General features: G+C 42.1%; 1 protein-coding gene across 8 annotated transcripts in view; it reads left to right on the top strand.

Moving 5' to 3' along the window:
• The window catches only part of ALPK3 (alpha kinase 3), a 132182-nt gene that overhangs the window by 103061 nt on the left and 11761 nt on the right, over nt 1-17360 (top strand). For all 8 annotated transcript variants that reach the window (XM_056572907.1, XM_056572908.1, XM_056572909.1 and 5 more), the window contains one exon: nt 735-862. In XM_056572907.1, the coding sequence (XP_056428882.1) occupies nt 735-862 (128 nt within the window). The remainder of the gene's footprint in view (nt 1-734; nt 863-17360) is intronic.

The following is a 17360-nucleotide window of genomic DNA, read 5'->3' as shown; positions in this document are numbered from 1 at the left end:
CGACTTATGAATATTTATCCCTTCCCTCCGCCTCTCCCTCTCTTCCCTGCTCTGTACAGGATTCCACTGCGCATGTGCCGCTTCCTGTGTACACCCAGAAGGGTTTGCGTGCAGACATAAAGAAAATTTCATACAGTTCGGGGCACATTAAAAAAAAAAAAAAAAAAGGCTTTCTCACCTACCTAATCCCCTACAGCTAGCGATTCAACACCTTTTGGTCCCTGCACATTATTGCCTCTTCCTGGTTCCTTAGATGATGGCCTATGATGTGAACTTATTTTGAAAATGCCCTTAGCCCAAAAATTTACGAGCTAGTGAACTACACCCAGATAGTAACAAAATGAGAGAATAAATATTGAGGCTAGGTTCAGACTGAGGAATTTCTTGGTGCTGTTCAGGAGATCACGAGAACAGACACCAGACTCTTCGACTGAATGGAGCGGTGGGTCAGCATGCACTTCATTCATTGTCTATATGAGTGCTGGAGATACCCATGCGCTGTACTCAGGTATCTTCAGTGCTCCCATAGACAATAAATGGAGAGCCAACTCATCACTCCATTTAGCAGGGAGAGTCTCAAGATCGTGTGGGGGCCCAGAGTTCGGAACCCAGTCATCAGGCACTTATCTTCTAAGTTTTTAGAGGCTGAAATACCCCTTTATGATGATAATGCAATCAGTATGAAACATAGGTCAAGTCATTTTATTTATTGTTTAATTTTACTTTTTCTCTAGCTCTGGAGATGAAGGACAGGTGGCACTTGCTATTGTACAAGTATCTGTGAAGGACTGTGGAGTCTATCAGTGTACCATAGAGAATGAATATGGATCTGATTCCACAGACTGCCTCCTAAGTGCAGAGAGTAAGTTGCTTTTTTTATATCTGTTATATCATATGAGCATTTAAAAATTGTGACTATATTTCTGGTTGGTTTTTTAAAGATCCTTCTTGGAAGTTATGGAAACAGTATAGCTCCCAGTTTTAAGCTGTTTATGCATCTCTCATTAACTTCTATGGGAATCAAAGTGCATAGAACAGCCTGTCTGACAATTTTTGGTTTCCCAGCCATCTCTGGCTGCCACAAGCAGGCCCACCTTCTTGACACCGGTTAAGGTCTCAGAGGTGGGACCTGCATACGGATCTTCCGCTTGTGAAATCCTTTAGAATTTCAGCTGCGGAATATCTGCTGTGGATGCGCTACATGTGACCCTATCCTTTGGTTAAAGCAGCAGAAATCTGAACAAGCACAGCTGCAGCATAAAGCATTCAGCAGAACAGAGCATCAGGCCAAGCCATGGAGGAGACAAGAGGTAGACTTTAGTGTCACCTTTAGACAATGTAGGTAGGCTGCAGCAGTGAAGAGAACAGCAGACAAGTGTATCCAAACAATAATGGCTTAGCTATAAGTTTTTTTTCATTGTAAAACTGCACATATGCTTGAAATTGATACTAGAGGGCATTATTATTATTATTTTACTTTTATAGCCCCCTTGGTTCCAGGCTGCTGTACAGATTATAAGGAGAAAGTAAGGAGTAATATACCAGTACAATGAACTTAGCACAATAAACTATAGACTTGACACGTTCCACACCTAGTACCTATGGTAAGCCTAGCATCAGGGATGCCAACCATCCATAAATTCCTGGAAGTCCATAAACAGGGAACTTTTTCCAGTACAGGATATTGTAAAGATCATTTAGAAGGAGATTTATCATTCTTTTTCAAACGTATGGCTTTTATATGAATTTTTTTTTAACTTACTTTTGCTTACATGCGACCTATTAATCAAATAGTCGCACGACCTTGATAAATAAATCACATAAAACCCGGTAAACCCGCTTACAAAAGCATTTTTTAAAGCAGAAAATGTTTACCTTATGTTAATAGCTGAAGTTCTTTATCTACCCTTTATTACCAGTAGCGTTGCTAGAGAGTGACGGGGAGGGGGGGCGTACCGCATCGGGTGACACCCTGACTGGCCTGCCTGGCACTAAATAGCTTCATTCCAACTATCCGACAACAACCCATCCACCCTCCTCAGAAATGAAAAAATATTAAAAACATACTATGCCGCACCATGAATATCCGTACTCTGGAGGCTTTTTTATTTAATTTTGAGCCCGCATTTTGTGATGTTGGTGGGCGGAGTCTTGTGTCGCTGCGCTGAGGCCGGAGTTTACGTCAGAAAGTAAGACAGCGCAGCACCAACAGGCACATAAACAATAGTGAAGCCACAAAAATAAAAGTTATATAATTATTTTTTTCTATAATTAACATTAATGTAGTAGCTTTGTTTCATGATGCATAACAAGAACAGTTGTTAAAGTGGGTGTTAATGTCCTTTTCTGCAGACGTATGCACTTTCTGTAAGGCTGGGTTCACACTACGTTTTCTCCCATACGGGAGCGCATACGGCAGGGGAGAGCTAAAAGCTCACGCTCCCGTATGTCACCGTATGCACTCCCGTATGTCATTCATTTCAATGAGCCGACCGGAGTGAAACGTTCGGTCAGGTCGGCTCATATTTGCGCCGTATGCGCTTTTACAACCGGACCTAAAACCGTGGTTAACCACAGTTTTAGGTCCGGTTGTAAAAGCGCATACGGCGCAAAAATGAGCCGACCGGACCGAACGTTTCACTCCGGTCGGCTCATTGAAATGAATGACATACGGGAGCGCATACGGTCACATACGGGAGCGCGAGCTTTTAGCTCCCCCCTGCCGTATGCGCTCCCGTATGGGAGAAACTGTAGTGTGAACCCAGCCTAAGCCAGGTTGGACCTGGAATACATATGCGACTTTTAAATGGAGATGCAACTTTTTTTCTTCATAAATAACGACTATCGCATTTGATAAATACATGACCACTGCAAAGTAACTAAAATAAAAAAAATTACTGCGTGAGCAGATTTCAGAAATGTGCTTTGGAATAAGCAAAAATCTAAAGTCGCAGCAGGTATAGAAAAGTCGCACGTGCGCAAGTACGTGCGTCTTTTTTACGCAAAAAAAAATCTACTACAGAGCTTGATAAATCTCCTTCATATAGATTAGGGCAAATGCTTCTTATGTGTTCATATTAGTGTTCTAGCCTGTAGACATATATCACATACAATTATCATGATTTTATTTTTGTTATTGGACCATTAAAATATTTGGTTTGCTAACCCTGCTTAGCTGAAAGGGATACTCCCCTGGAAAAAAAAATTTAATCAACTGGTGCCATAAAGTAAAACAGATTTGTAAATTACTTCTATTTAAAAAATCTTAACCCTTCCAGTACTTATCAGCTGCTGTATGATCCACAGGAAGTTCTTTTCTTTTTGAATTTCCCTTATGTCTGACCACAGTGCTCTCTGCTAACACCTCTGTCCATGTCAGGAACTGTCCAGAGTAGGAGCAAATCCTCATAGCAAACCTATCCTGCTCAGGACAGTTTCTGACATGGGCAGAGGTGTCAGCAGAGAGCACTGTGGTCAGACAGAAAGGAAATTCAGACAGAAAAGAACTTCATGTGGAGCATACAGCAGCTAATAAATCCTGGAAGGATTAAGATTTTTAAATGGAAGTAATTTACAAATCTGTTTAACTTTCTGGCACCAGTTGATTTGGAAAAAATAAAATAAAAAATGTTTTCCAGGGGAGTACCCCTTTAAAGTGGAAGAAACACATGCACCGCCTACACTAGAACCACTTCTAGATGTAGTGACCTGGTAGCCCCCTGCAATGAAGACTGTATCCTCATTTAGAGAGAGTTAAAGGGCGAAAACAGGAGGGCTGCTTAGACAATGAGTAGTGGTCCATGGCCAAACTTGTTATGCGGCACAGTGGGTCTACACCCACTGCAATTACTTTGTGGATTGATTAGAGTAGCAGGCCATGATACTAGAGCACCACCCAGCTAACAGGATAAGGAACCAGCAGCAATATGGTCCCAGGAAGAGCTTTACATATACGATAGCATTTTTCATTACACTAAAACTCAGCAATGTGAGGCAGAGAGGAGCAGGTTAAAAATTTAAGGTTTGTTATCAAGGGTCTAAGTGCTGTCCGTGTGTGGTGTTTGAAAGAACTCCAATGTCATTGTCAGTCCTGGCTTGTCTAACGGTGATGTGTTGATGAGCTGGAGGCCAGAGCGCCTTGTTCATTGGGGGATTGTCTGTGGGCTGGTGAGGCCAGATTAACCCCTTAAGGACTGGAGGTTTTTCCGTTTTTGCATTTTCGTTTTTTGCTCCTTGCCTTTAAAAAATCATAACTCTTTCAAATTTACACCTAAAAATCCATATGATGGCTTATTTTTTGCGCCACCAATTCTACTTTGTAATGACGTCAGTCATTTTGCCCAAAAATCTATGGTGAAGCGGGAAAAAAAATCATTGTGCGACAAAATTGAAAAAAAAACACTGTTTTGTAACTTTTGGGGGCTTCCGTTTCTACGTAGTACATTTTTAGGTAAAAATAACACCTGATATTTATTTTGTAGGTCCATACGATTAAAATGATACCCTACTTATATAGGTTTGATTTTGTCGGACTTCTGGAAAAAATTATAACTACATGCAGGAAAATTAATACGTTTAAAATTGTCATCTTATGACCCCTATAACTTTTTTATTTTTCCGTGTATGGGGCGGTATGAGGGCTCATTTTTTGCGCCGTGATCTGAAGTTTTTAACGGTACCATTTTTGCATTGATAGGACTTATTGATCACTTTTTATTCATTTTTAAATGATATAAAAAGTAACCAAAAATGCACTATTTTGGACTTTGTAATTTTTTTGCGCGCACGCCATTGACCGAGCGGTTTAATTAATGATATATTTTTATAATTCGGACATTTCCGCACGCGGTGATACCACATATGTTTATTTTTATTTTTATTTACACTGTTTTTTTTTATTGGAAAAGGGGGGTGATTCAAACTTTTAATAGGGGAGGAGTTAAATGATCTTTATTCACTTTTTTTTTTTCACTTTTTTTTGCAGTGTTATAGGTCCCATAGGGACCTATAACACTGCACACACTGATCTTCTATGTTGATCACTGGTTTCTCATAAGAAACCAGTGATCAACGATTCTGCCGGATGACTGCTCATGCCTGGATCTCAGGCACTGAGCAGTCATTCGGCGATCGGACAGCCAGGAGGCAGGAAGGGGCCCTCCCGCTGTCCTGTCAGCTGTTCGGGATGCCGCGATTAGCCGCGGCTATCCCGAACAGCTCGACTGAGCTAGCCGGGAACTTTCACTTTCACTTTTAGCCGCGCGGCTCAGCTTTGAGCGCGCGGCTAAAGGGTTAATATCGCGCAGCGCCGCGATCGGCGCTGCGCGCTATTAGAGGCGGGTCCCGGCTTCACTATGACGCCGGGCCCGCCATGATATGACGCGGGGTTACTGTGTAACCCCGCGTTATATCATAGTTACATAGTTAGTATGGTTGAAAAAAGACATACGTCCATCAAGTCCAACCAGGGGATTGAAGGGAAGGATGTAAGGGGATAAGGGAAAGGGATGTAGTTTTATAATTCTGCATAAGCATTAATGTTATTTTGTTCCAGGAATGTATCTAACCCTGCTTTAAAGCTGTTAATTGTTCCTGCTGTGACCAGTTCCTGAGGTAGACCGTTCCATAAATTCACAGTCCTCACGGTAAAGAAGGCGTGCCGCCCCTTTAGACTAAACCTTTTCTTCTCCAGACGGAGGGAGTGCCCCCTCGTCCTTTGGGGGGGTTTAACCTGGAACAGTTTTTCTCCATATTTTTTGTATGGGCCATTTATATACTTATATACGTTTATCATATCCCCCCTTAAACGTCTCTTCTCAAGACTAAACAATTGTAACTCCTTTAATCGCTCCTCATAGCTAAGATGTTCCATGCCCCATATTAGTTTAGTCGCGCGTCTCTGCACCCTTTCCAACTCCGCAGTGTCCCTTTTATGAACAGGCGACCAAAACTGAACAGCATATTCCAGGTGAGGCCGTACCAATGCTTTATAAAGGGGGAGTATTATGTCCCTGCCCCTCGAGTCCATGCCTCTTTTTATACATGACAATATCCTGCCGGCTTTGGAAGCAGCAGCCTGACATTGCATGCTCTTTTGTAGTCTGTGATCTACAAGTACACCCAGATCCTTCTCTACCAGTGACTCTGCCAGTTTAATCCCCCCTAAGACATACGATGCATGCAGGTTATTAGTACCCAGATGCATAACTTTACATTTATCCACATTGAACCTCATTTGCCAAGTGGATGCCCAGACACTTAGTCTATCCAAGTCATCTTGTAACTTATGCACATCCTCTATAGACTGTACTGTGCTACAAAGCTTGGTGTCATCTGCAAAGATAGAAACAGAGCTGTTAATACCATCCTCTATATCATTGATAAATAAATTAAACAGCAGCGGGCCCAGTACTGAACCTTGGGGTACACCACTAATAACCGGGGACCAATCAGAGTACGAATCATTTACCACCACTCTCTGGGTACGATCTATGAGCCAGTGTTCAATCCAGTTACAAACTAAAGTTTCCAAGCCCAAGGACCTTAACTTACCTGTCAGATGTCTGTGAGGGACAGTATCAAATGCTTTGGCAAAATCCAGAAACACTATATCCACAGCCATTCCTCTGTCAAGGCTTCTACTCACCTCTTCATAAAAGCAAATTAGATTGGTTTGACAACTTCTATCCTTAGTAAACCCATGCTGGCTATCACTTATAATACTATTATCCCCTATGTATTCCTGTATGTAATCCCTTATAAGTCCTTCAAACAATTTACCCACAATGCACGTTAGACTTACCGGTCTATAATTGCCTGGCGAAGACCTAGAGCCCTTCTTGAAGATTGGTACCACATTAGCCTTGCGCCAGTCCCTTGGCACAATACCAGACACCAGAGAATCTCTAAATATCATGAACAAGGGTACAGATATTACTGAACTTACCTCTCTAAGAACTCTTGGGTGTAGTCCATCCGGCCCTGGAGATTTGCTTACATTTACTTTACTTAACTTACCTTGTACCATCTCTACATTAAGCCAGTTCAATACATTATATGATGTGTTACCAGCACTGACCTGACCAATGTCAGCTCCTTCTTCCATAGTATATACAGAACTAAAGAACCCATTCAGTAGCTCCGCCTTCTCTTGATCGCCCGTGACAACCTCCCCATTATCATTATTAAGGGGTCCTACATGCTCTGTCCTTGGTTTTTTTGTATTTATATATCTAAAAAAATATTTAGGATTAGTTTTGCTTTCTTCGGCCACCTGTCTCTCATTTTGAATTTTTGCTGTTTTTATTAAATTTTTACAGATTTTATTAAGCTCCTTGTACTGTTTAAATGTTATAGCTGACCCATCAGATTTGTATTTTTTGAAGGCTATTTTTTTGTTGTTTATTGCTCTTTTAACCTCATTTGTCAGCCATGTAGGATTTAGTTTTAATCGTTTATATTTGTTCCCCTTTGGTATATATTTAGCTGTATAGTTATTTAGAGTTGATTTAAAGATGTCCCATTTACCTTCTGTATCAGTATTTGAGAACACCTCCCCCCAGTCTATGTCCTGTAGTGCAGCCCTCAGCCCAGGGAAATTTGCCTTTTTAAAGTTATATGTTTTTGCTTTCCCCGTCTGTCTTTGTTTTCTACATTTTAAGTCAAAAGTAACTATATTGTGGTCGCTATTACCAAGGTTTTCCCGCACAGTTACATTACCAACCAGCTCTGCGTTGTTGGAAATGATCAGATCCAACAAGGCATCACTTCTTGTTGGGTCCTCCACAAACTGGCCCATAAAATTATCCTGCAATAAATTTAGGAATTTTCTCCCCTTTGTAGTTTTAGCCAACCCCCGGCCCCAATCTATATCTGGATAGTTAAAATCTCCCATTATTACCACTGTACCTGCCCGGGCGGCCCTCTCTATTTGTTTATACAGCCGACCTTCTATCTCTTCAGTGATATTAGGGGGTCTGTAAATTACACCAAATATTATTTTTTCAGTATTTCCCTCCTTTTGTAATTCTACCCACAGTGATTCCACCTCCTCAGAATCATCACACACTATGGCATCGTTCACATTGACTTTCATACCACTTCTTACATACAGACAGACTCCACCACCTTTTCTGTTCATTCTATCCTTGCGAAACAATGTAAACCCCTGCAGATTAACAGCCCAGTCATGCGAGGAGTCCAGCCATGTCTCAGTGACCCCAACTATATCAATATGTTCCTCCAGTATCAAGGCCTCAAGCTCCCCCATTTTATTTGCTAGGCTTCTGGCATTTGTGAACATACACTTTACATTTCCATTAAGTTTTACACATATAGTCTCACTAATGGGATTTTCAGAGTTATTGGGGTTAATGTCATTTTTTGAGTTATAAGGGCTAATTGTACTATTTAAGTTATTGGGGCTAATGGGATTTTTTGAGTTATTGGGTCTAACGTTATTATTTAAGTTATTGGGGCTAATGGGATTTTTTGCGTTATTGCGTCTAACGTTGTTATTTAAGTTATTGGGGCTAATGGTATTTTTTGAGTTAATGGGGCTTATTGTAGTTATTGAGTTATTGGGGCTAATGGAATTTTTTGAATTATTGGGATTACAATTTTTCGGGCTACATTTATTTTTACAGCTGGTTTGTAACGCATGAATCTCCTTATCCACTGTTCTTAACCTCCCCCCACAGGACTCCTCTCCACCCGCCATTATGTCCTGACCCCTCTCTAACCTATCCATCCCACTGTCTGCTTTCTTTGCTTTATTATCCTCCCCCCACTCACCTAGTTTAAATACTCAGCCACCCCTTCCAGGATTCTCTCCCCCAGCACAGCAGACCCCCTTCCATTCAGGTGCAAATTATCCGTAGAATAGAGTTTGTACCCCAATGAAAAGTCAGCCCAGTGCTCTAAAAACCCAAACCCTTCCCCCTCACACCACGACTTAAGCCATGCATTTAACTCCCTAAGCTCCCGCTGTCTTTCCTGCGATGCGCATGGCACAGGAAGTATTCCAGAGAACACAACCTTAGAGGTCCTTCCCTTCAGCTTGGCACCTAGTTCCTTGTAATTATTCTTCAAGGACCTCCACCTACCATGTATTCTGTCGTTGGTTCCCACATGGACCACGACAGCTGGGTCATCCCCAGCCCCCCCTAGTAATTTGTCCACCCTTTCCACCACATGCCGAACCCTGGCACCAGGGAGACAGCAAACCATTCGGTTGAGGTGGTCTTGGCGACAAATTATTCTATCCGTCTTCCTGATTATAGAGTCCCCTACCACAACTAACTGTCTTGGCCTACCTGCGTTACCATCCCCCACACTACTAGTTGAGCTGTTCCCCCGGCTGTTAGGGAGACCAGTATCCACTAGGGTTGCCATCTCTGATACTGAGGCCCTCGCATCATCGCCCAACTTGGCAATTTTACTTGGGAGATCAGAAGCAGAAGTGACCTTCCTTTTCCTTGCCCCCTTTCCAGTCCCTCTAACTACATTAACCCAGCTCCCTACTTGGGCCTCCTGGCTAGTTTCTCCAACCTCCATTTCTGCCCCACTAACTGCTTGCTCTGTAAGATTGTCAATCGCCCTCAATGTTGCATTTTGCTCCTCTAGATCTCTAATACGAGCTTCCAGGTGGGCAACATGCTCACATTTGTCACAGCGGTATGCACCCTGAAGCTGCTGCTCCAGAGATGTATACATGTGGCACAATGTGCACTGAAGAAAACCTCCAATCCTGCTGTCCATATCCTTGGTGACAAACAGCTGTTATTAACTATTAAGAAAAACTACTTTTATCAAGGGAGTGTAATACTTACAGTTACAGTGGGTCCTGCTTACAACTCCTGCTTTCTAAACTTCTGCTTATAAAACTTCTCAAATGTAACACTTAATAATACCACACTTTAGAATACAGACCCAGCTTCAGCTAGACTCAGTCAGAGCAGGGCTCACAGAGTTTCCCAGTTAGTTTTATACACCTGAGAGCAGTTAATCAATTAACCCCTCCCCCAGGTGTGCTACAGACAGGAGGAAAAAAAAAAAAAAAAATGCAAGGGCTATGCAACCGCTGGAGACACCCTGTTTGGAAAACAATGATCCACAGTATACTTAGCACATGAACTTCTGCTTATAAAACTTCTCAAATGTAACACTTAATAATACCACACTTTAGAATACAGACCCAGCTTCAGCTAGACTCAGTCAGAGCAGGGCTCACAGAGTTTCCCAGTTAGTTTTATACACCTGAGAGCAGTTAATCAATTAACCCCTCCCCCAGGTGTGCTACAGACAGGAGGAAAAAAAAAAAAAAAAATGCAAGGGCTATGCAACCGCTGGAGACACCCTGTTTGGAAAACAATGATCCACAGTATACTTAGCACATGAACTTCTGCTTATAAAACTTCTCAAATGTAACACTTAATAATACCACACTTTAGAATACAGACCCAGCTTCAGCTAGACTCAGTCAGAGCAGGGCTCACAGAGTTTCCCAGTTAGTTTTATACACCTGAGAGCAGTTAATCAATTAACCCCTCCCCCAGGTGTGCTACAGACAGGAGGAAAAAAAAAAAAAAAAATGCAAGGGCTATGCAACCGCTGGAGACACCCTGTTTGGAAAACAATGATCCACAGTATACTTAGCACATGAACTTCTGCTTATAAAACTTCTCAAATGTAACACTTAATAATACCACACTTTAGAATACAGACCCAGCTTCAGCTAGACTCAGTCAGAGCAGGGCTCACAGAGTTTCCCAGTTAGTTTTATACACCTGAGAGCAGTTAATCAATTAACCCCTCCCCCAGGTGTGCTACAGACAGGAGGAAAAAAAAAAAAAAAAAATGCAAGGGCTATGCAACCGCTGGAGACACCCTGTTTGGAAAACAATGATCCACAGTATACTTAGCACATGAACTTCTGCTTATAAAACTTCTCAAATGTAACACTTAATAATACCACACTTTAGAATACAGACCCAGCTTCAGCTAGACTCAGTCAGAGCAGGGCTCACAGAGTTTCCCAGTTAGTTTTATACACCTGAGAGCAGTTAATCAATTAACCCCTCCCCCAGGTGTGCTACAGACAGGAGGGAAAAAAAAAAAAAAATGCAAGGGCTATGCAACCGCTGGAGACACCCTGTTTGGAAAACAATGATCCACAGTATACTTAGCACATGAACTTCTGCTTATAAAACTTCTCAAATGTAACACTTAATAATACCACACTTTAGAATACAGACCCAGCTTCAGCTAGACTCAGTCAGAGCAGGGCTCACAGAGTTTCCCAGTTAGTTTTATACACCTGAGAGCAGTTAATCAATTAACCCCTCCCCCAGGTGTGCTACAGACAGGAGGAAAAAAAAAAAAAAAAAAAAAAAAAAAAATGCAAGGGCTATGCAACCGCTGGAGACACCCTGTTTGGAAAACAATGATCCACAGTATACTTAGCACATGAACTTCTGCTTATAAAACTTCTCAAATGTAACACTTAATAATACCACACTTTAGAATACAGACCCAGCTTCAGCTAGACTCAGATATCGGAAGAGCAGGACCAAGGACGTACCGGTACGTCCTTGGTCCTTAAGGGGTTAAAGGGGTACTCCGGTGGAAACCTTTTTTTTTTTTTTTCAAATCAACTGGTACCAGAAAGTTAAACAGATTTGTAAATTACTTCTATTAAAAATTCTTAATCCTTCCAGTACTTATTAGCGGCTGTATATTACAGAGGAAATTCTTTTCTTTTGGGATTTCTTTTCTGTCATGACCACAGTGCTCTCTGCTGACACCTCTGTCCATTTTAGGAACTGTCTAGAGCAGCATATGTTTGCTATAGGGATTTTCTCCGGCTCTGGACAGTTCCTGACATCGACAGAGGTGTCAGCAGAGAGCACTGTGGTCGTGACAGAAAAGAAAAGAATTTCCTCTGTAGTAGTATACAGCAGCTGATAAGTACTGGAAGGATTAGGATTTTTTATAGTAGTCATTTACAAATCTGTTTAACTTTCTGGCATCAGTTAATTAGAAAAAAAAAAGTTTTCCTCCGGAATACCCCTTTAACTAAATTTAGATGAATTACTCACGACCACCACGTTCGGGTTTTCTTGAAGTTTTTCTTTTTATTCATATGTTATTTTCAGAATCATCACAATTCCTTATAGAGATGCATGGGGTACAATGGTTTACATCCCAAGTGGGCAAGATGACAAATGCCTCAGCTCCAGCCTGCCACGCTACGTTACGGGGAACAACCCCTTAAAGGAGTAGTCCAGTGGTGACTCAGTGGTGAGCAACTTATCCCCTATCCTAAGGATAGGGGATAAGTTGCAGATCGCGGGGGGTCCGACCGCTGGGGCCCCCTGCGATCTCCTGTACGGAGCCCCGACAGCCCGCGGGAAGGGGGCGTGTCGACCTCCGCACGAGGCGGCGGCCGACACACACCCTCAATACAACTCTATGGCAGAGCCGAAGCGCTGCCTTCGGCAATCTCCGGCTCTGCCATTGAGATGTATTGAGGGGGCGTGTCGGCCGCTGCTTCGTGCGGGGGTCGACACTCGCTATCTGGGCGGAGAGCCGGGGCCCCGTACAGAGAGATCGCAGGGGGCCCCAGCAGTCAGACCCCCCCCCCCCCCCCCCCCCCCGCGATCTCAAACTTATCCCCTATCCTTAGGATAGGGGATAAGTTTTTCACCACTGGACTACCCCTTTAATCATGCGCACAGGTGTGGAGTCTGAGCTGGGTTAAATACACTGGTATCAAGAACAAGAAGGAGGTCCAGCGCAACTTCTCACAGATATGGGGCTTTATTATATCATGCAAATAACACACAGGACATACACGGAGGTGACGCGTTTCGGCCGGTGGCACCCTGCCTTAGTCTTACAAAATGCGCACAGGTGTGGAGTCTGAGCTGGGTTAAATGCACTGGTATGTTACAAGAATTTAACTCTTTCAGCGCTTGTTGCATTCAAATATAACACTTACATATATAACGGCAGGTATTTTTTATATAACCTCAGCTCCTCATAGGAATACCTTATAACTGCACATTTCATTCATTCCTTTCGGTTCGATTGTCGCTAACTCCGTAATCCAATATTCCTCGCGCCTCAGTAATTCTTTTTTATTTTCTTCTTTATTTGTTCTCCTTTCAACTTCTTCTATTATCTGCCATCTGTTGTAGTGTGTCCAAATTGTTTAAAGTGTCGCGTTACACTCGTTTCTCCATGTTGCGTTTCTTTCTTCCCTCTGGTTCCAAGTGTGAATACCGTCTTATCATAGATTTGTGTTCACCAAGACTGACTTTGATTTGTCTTGAAGTCTGACCGACATAGGCTTTGCCGCGTGGACATTTTAATAGTTTTCTCACATTGGAACTCAGACAGGAATAAAAACATTTTTTATTTTAGTACCTTTTGTAGGATGATATATACAATCACTTCTTATGATACTATGACATTGGGAACATGATAGACATGGATATGTCCCTTTCTTTTTTGTAGCCAAAAAATCTTGTTTTTTCATTTTTTTAGGTTTTATATGACTTCTTATAAGCCTATCTCCAATAGTTTTACCCTTTTTGAAGACAAACATAGGTAGATCTTTAAATCATTTTCCATATTTTGGATCTATTCTCAATACTTTATAATATTTTTTTTAATTATATTTTGTATTATTTTTGAATGTTTATCAAATCTACCAGTTTACATTATTCTATCCATTTTACTTATTTTTTTTCTGATCTCTGTCTACATTTTTTTCTGGGTGTTTTTCCAACTTCCTCTGTTATTTTCTCAACTTCACTTTCTTTATATCCTTTTTCCACAAATTTTTCTACAATTTTTCTTTTATTTTTACTATACTCTTCATCAATACTCGATATTCTTCTTGCTCTAATAAATTGACTTTTAGGGAGCCCTTTAAAAGTAGTAGGTGCATGATATGATGTACGGTGCAACATACTATTTCGATCTGTAGGTTTGTTATATAAAGTTGTAACAATATTGGCTCCGTTTTTGTGAATTTCTACATCTAAAAAATGTATAACATCTGCACTGTATGTAAGAGTAAACTGGATAGTCTCATGGCAAATTGTGATGATTCTGAAAATAACAAATGAATAAAAAGAAAAAGACCTGAACGTGGTGGTTGCGAGCAATTCATCTAAATTTTCTTGTGCAGCTGTATATGCTCGCCGCATGCTATCCAGGTCAGTTGAATAGAGTTTGCAATGGTGGTGAATGATAGCACCACTTACCTGTGATGGACTGGGTATATATATATATATATATATATATATATATATATATATATATCAATAATACCCATATACCATAGTAACCTTTTGTTATTGAATACCCCTTTAAGTAATCAGGAGCCTGGGACAGGCTGCATAGCGTGTCAGCTAATGTGGGGACCCATAGGAACAAGTCACCCCAGGTTGGTAGCAAGGCCTGTAAAAGGGGAATCAGTGTAGCTTTTAGGTAGAGGTCAGAGATATTGCAGGGATAGGCAGGGGTATTCCTAGGCACGAGCCCCAAGTCATGTTTTGCAATTACAGTTCCAGTCAATGACTCACAGGTGACGTTTTCTGTGATCAGTATTGGTTAGTTTTTTATATTTTCTTTATTGTCATTATGGCCCAGCAATATATAAAAAGATGTAGGGGGAGATTAATCAAAACCTGTCCAGCTGCTGAGTTGCCCATAGCAGCCAATCAGATCGCTTCTTTCATTCTTGAAGTGGTATCTGAAAAATGAAAGAAGCCATCTGGTTGCTATAGGCAACTCAGCAACTTTCCCCCTGGATAGGTTTTGTTTCCCCCCCAGTATCTGGACAACCCCTTTAAAGCCTATAATAAAAGAAAAATCTCTCAGGTGATTTACGCTGCCCTGTGAGAGCATATGAAAGCAGCATATAAAAGAAGGGGAGAAGCTGAACTCTGGGTAGTATAGCATATGGAGCAACATTTCTGAGTAAAAAGCAGAGCAAATCCTGACAGAACTCATAAGAGAGACATTGAGACACTATGTGTGGCCTTGTACTAAAAGATTGAAGAGTGGACCTTGCTGTATGACAATGACCCTAAACATATAGTACTAGTTAAAGGGGTACTCCTGCCCTAAGACATCTTAACCCCTATCCAAAAGATAGGGCATAAGATGCCTGATCGCGAGAGTCCCGCCACTAGGGACCCCCGCAATGTTTCATGCAGCACCCTGCTATCATTAGCCTCCAGAGCGAACATCACTCCGGGTCTGATGAATCACGATCACGGGGCCGGAGTATCATGACGTCACGGCTCCGCCCCCTGTGTGACGTCACGCTCCCCCTTAATGCAAGCCTCAATGCGTGACAGCTGTCTTAGATCTTTAATCTAGATCTAAAAATGGCTGAGAAAAAGCAATGTATACATGAATGTTAAAATCAAAGCTGGGTCTAAATACTGTTGAGATGCTGTGAAAGCATGCACGTATACCCCTCAACTGTATGAATGAAGTTTCCGCAGAAAAGTGAGGAGATAATGGAGTGGGATAAAGAATTGTCATATTGATATGAAATGTGAAGCAGAAGTGACATCTAGTGGATACCAAACATTTTACAAGAAATTATCTTACAGGGTGTGGATTTGCTGCAGATGTTCCCAGTTAGTTTAACCCCTTAAGGACGCAGCCCTTTTTCACCTTAAGGACTGAGCCCTTTTTTGCAATTATGACCACCGTCACTTTACGAATTAATAACGCAAAAACGCTTTTACCGAATATTCTGATTCTGAGATTGTTTTTTCGTGACAATGTTCTACTTTATTTTGGTGGTAAATTTTCGGCGTTAATTGCATCCTTTTTTGGTGAAAAATCACAAAATTTCATGAAAATTTTGAAAATTTAGCATTTTTCTAACTTTGATGCTCTCTAATTGTAAGGAAAATGGATATTCCAAATAAATTTAATTTTTCTTCACAAACACAATATGTCCACTTTATGTGGGCATCATAAAATGGACATATTTTTGCTTTTTAAAAAAATTAGAGGGCTTCAAAGTAGAGCAGCAATTTTCAAAAATGTCATGAAAATTGCTAAATCTGAAGGGACAGATGTTACAGAACTACAACTCCCAGCGTGCCTGGGCAGTCGAGGCATGCTGAGAGTTGTAGTTTGGCAACATCTGGAGGGCTACTGTTTGGGCACCACTGTAACAGTGGTCTCCAAACTGTGACCCTCCAGATGTTGCAAAACTACAACTCCCAGCATGCCCAGACAGCCTTTGGCTGTCTAGGCATGCTGGGAGTTGCAGTTTGGCCCCCCCTAGTGGTTGCCACAGTAAAGATCGATTTACTTTCACTTTAAATCCCCCCCCCCCCCCCCACTGTCGATTCCCTACCTGATCAGGATCCAGCAGGCTCCAGCGAAGATCCCAGGTCCCCAGGCATCTTCTCCTACAGGTACGGCCTCCATCTTCTTCCCAGAGCCCCTCAACATCCAGGGGCGGGCAGAACATGGCAACCCCCTGTCCTGCGCTGCCATTGGTCAGAACTCCGTTCTGACTAATGCACGGGGATAGGAGTAGATCGCAGCTTTGCGACCTCACTCCTATCCTTTAGGCTGATCGGGGCTGTTGCTGACAACTCCGATCAGCCCTATTTTCCGGGTGATCGGGTCACCAGAATTGGAATTGGAGAAAATCGCATGTCTGAATTGACATGCGATTTTCTCCGATCGCCGACATGGGGGGGTCTCAGGACCCCCCTGGGCGATGTGCCAGGGTGCCTGCTGAATGATTTCAGCAGGCATCCGGCTCCGGTCCCCAACCGGCTAGCGGTGGGGACCGGATTTCCCACGGGCGTATGGATACGCCCTGGGTCCTTAAGGACTCGGTATGCAGGGCGTATCCATACCCCCTGTGTCCTGAAGAGGTTAAAAAGAAGTCAAAATCATACCAAATTTTCAACACATCCTAAAAACATGTGAACCATGACCACAGTAAAATTTTCTGGCACTGTATATGCTCATAAAGCGCCAAGTGGTCTGGGTTCTGAGGAAGCCACAGCTAGTGGTGATATGTGTGGGATTCACATCCCCCTTACTCTACAAAACTGGTGACATTCTTATAGTGCCTTTTGCACTTTGCTGGATGTATAACTTCCTTTGGGACTTTGCTTGTGGGAGTATACTGTGACAAAAAGCTTTTGTACATTGGATTACCATTATTGCTCTTTTGTTTTTTGTGTGTACACTGATACTATAGTGTTCAAGAGGGCTATGTACTACAATTGTTTGCATTTAGGAATCAGCTTTGTGGTATAATATGGCCAGATGGGGATGAACATATTAAAGTACTCAATGTG

The sequence above is a fragment of the Hyla sarda genome, chromosome 4 (genome assembly GCF_029499605.1).
Source record: "Hyla sarda isolate aHylSar1 chromosome 4, aHylSar1.hap1, whole genome shotgun sequence".
In the NCBI taxonomy this organism is placed as follows: domain Eukaryota; kingdom Metazoa; phylum Chordata; class Amphibia; order Anura; family Hylidae; genus Hyla; species Hyla sarda.
This window is presented reverse-complemented; position numbering and strand designations above follow the sequence as displayed.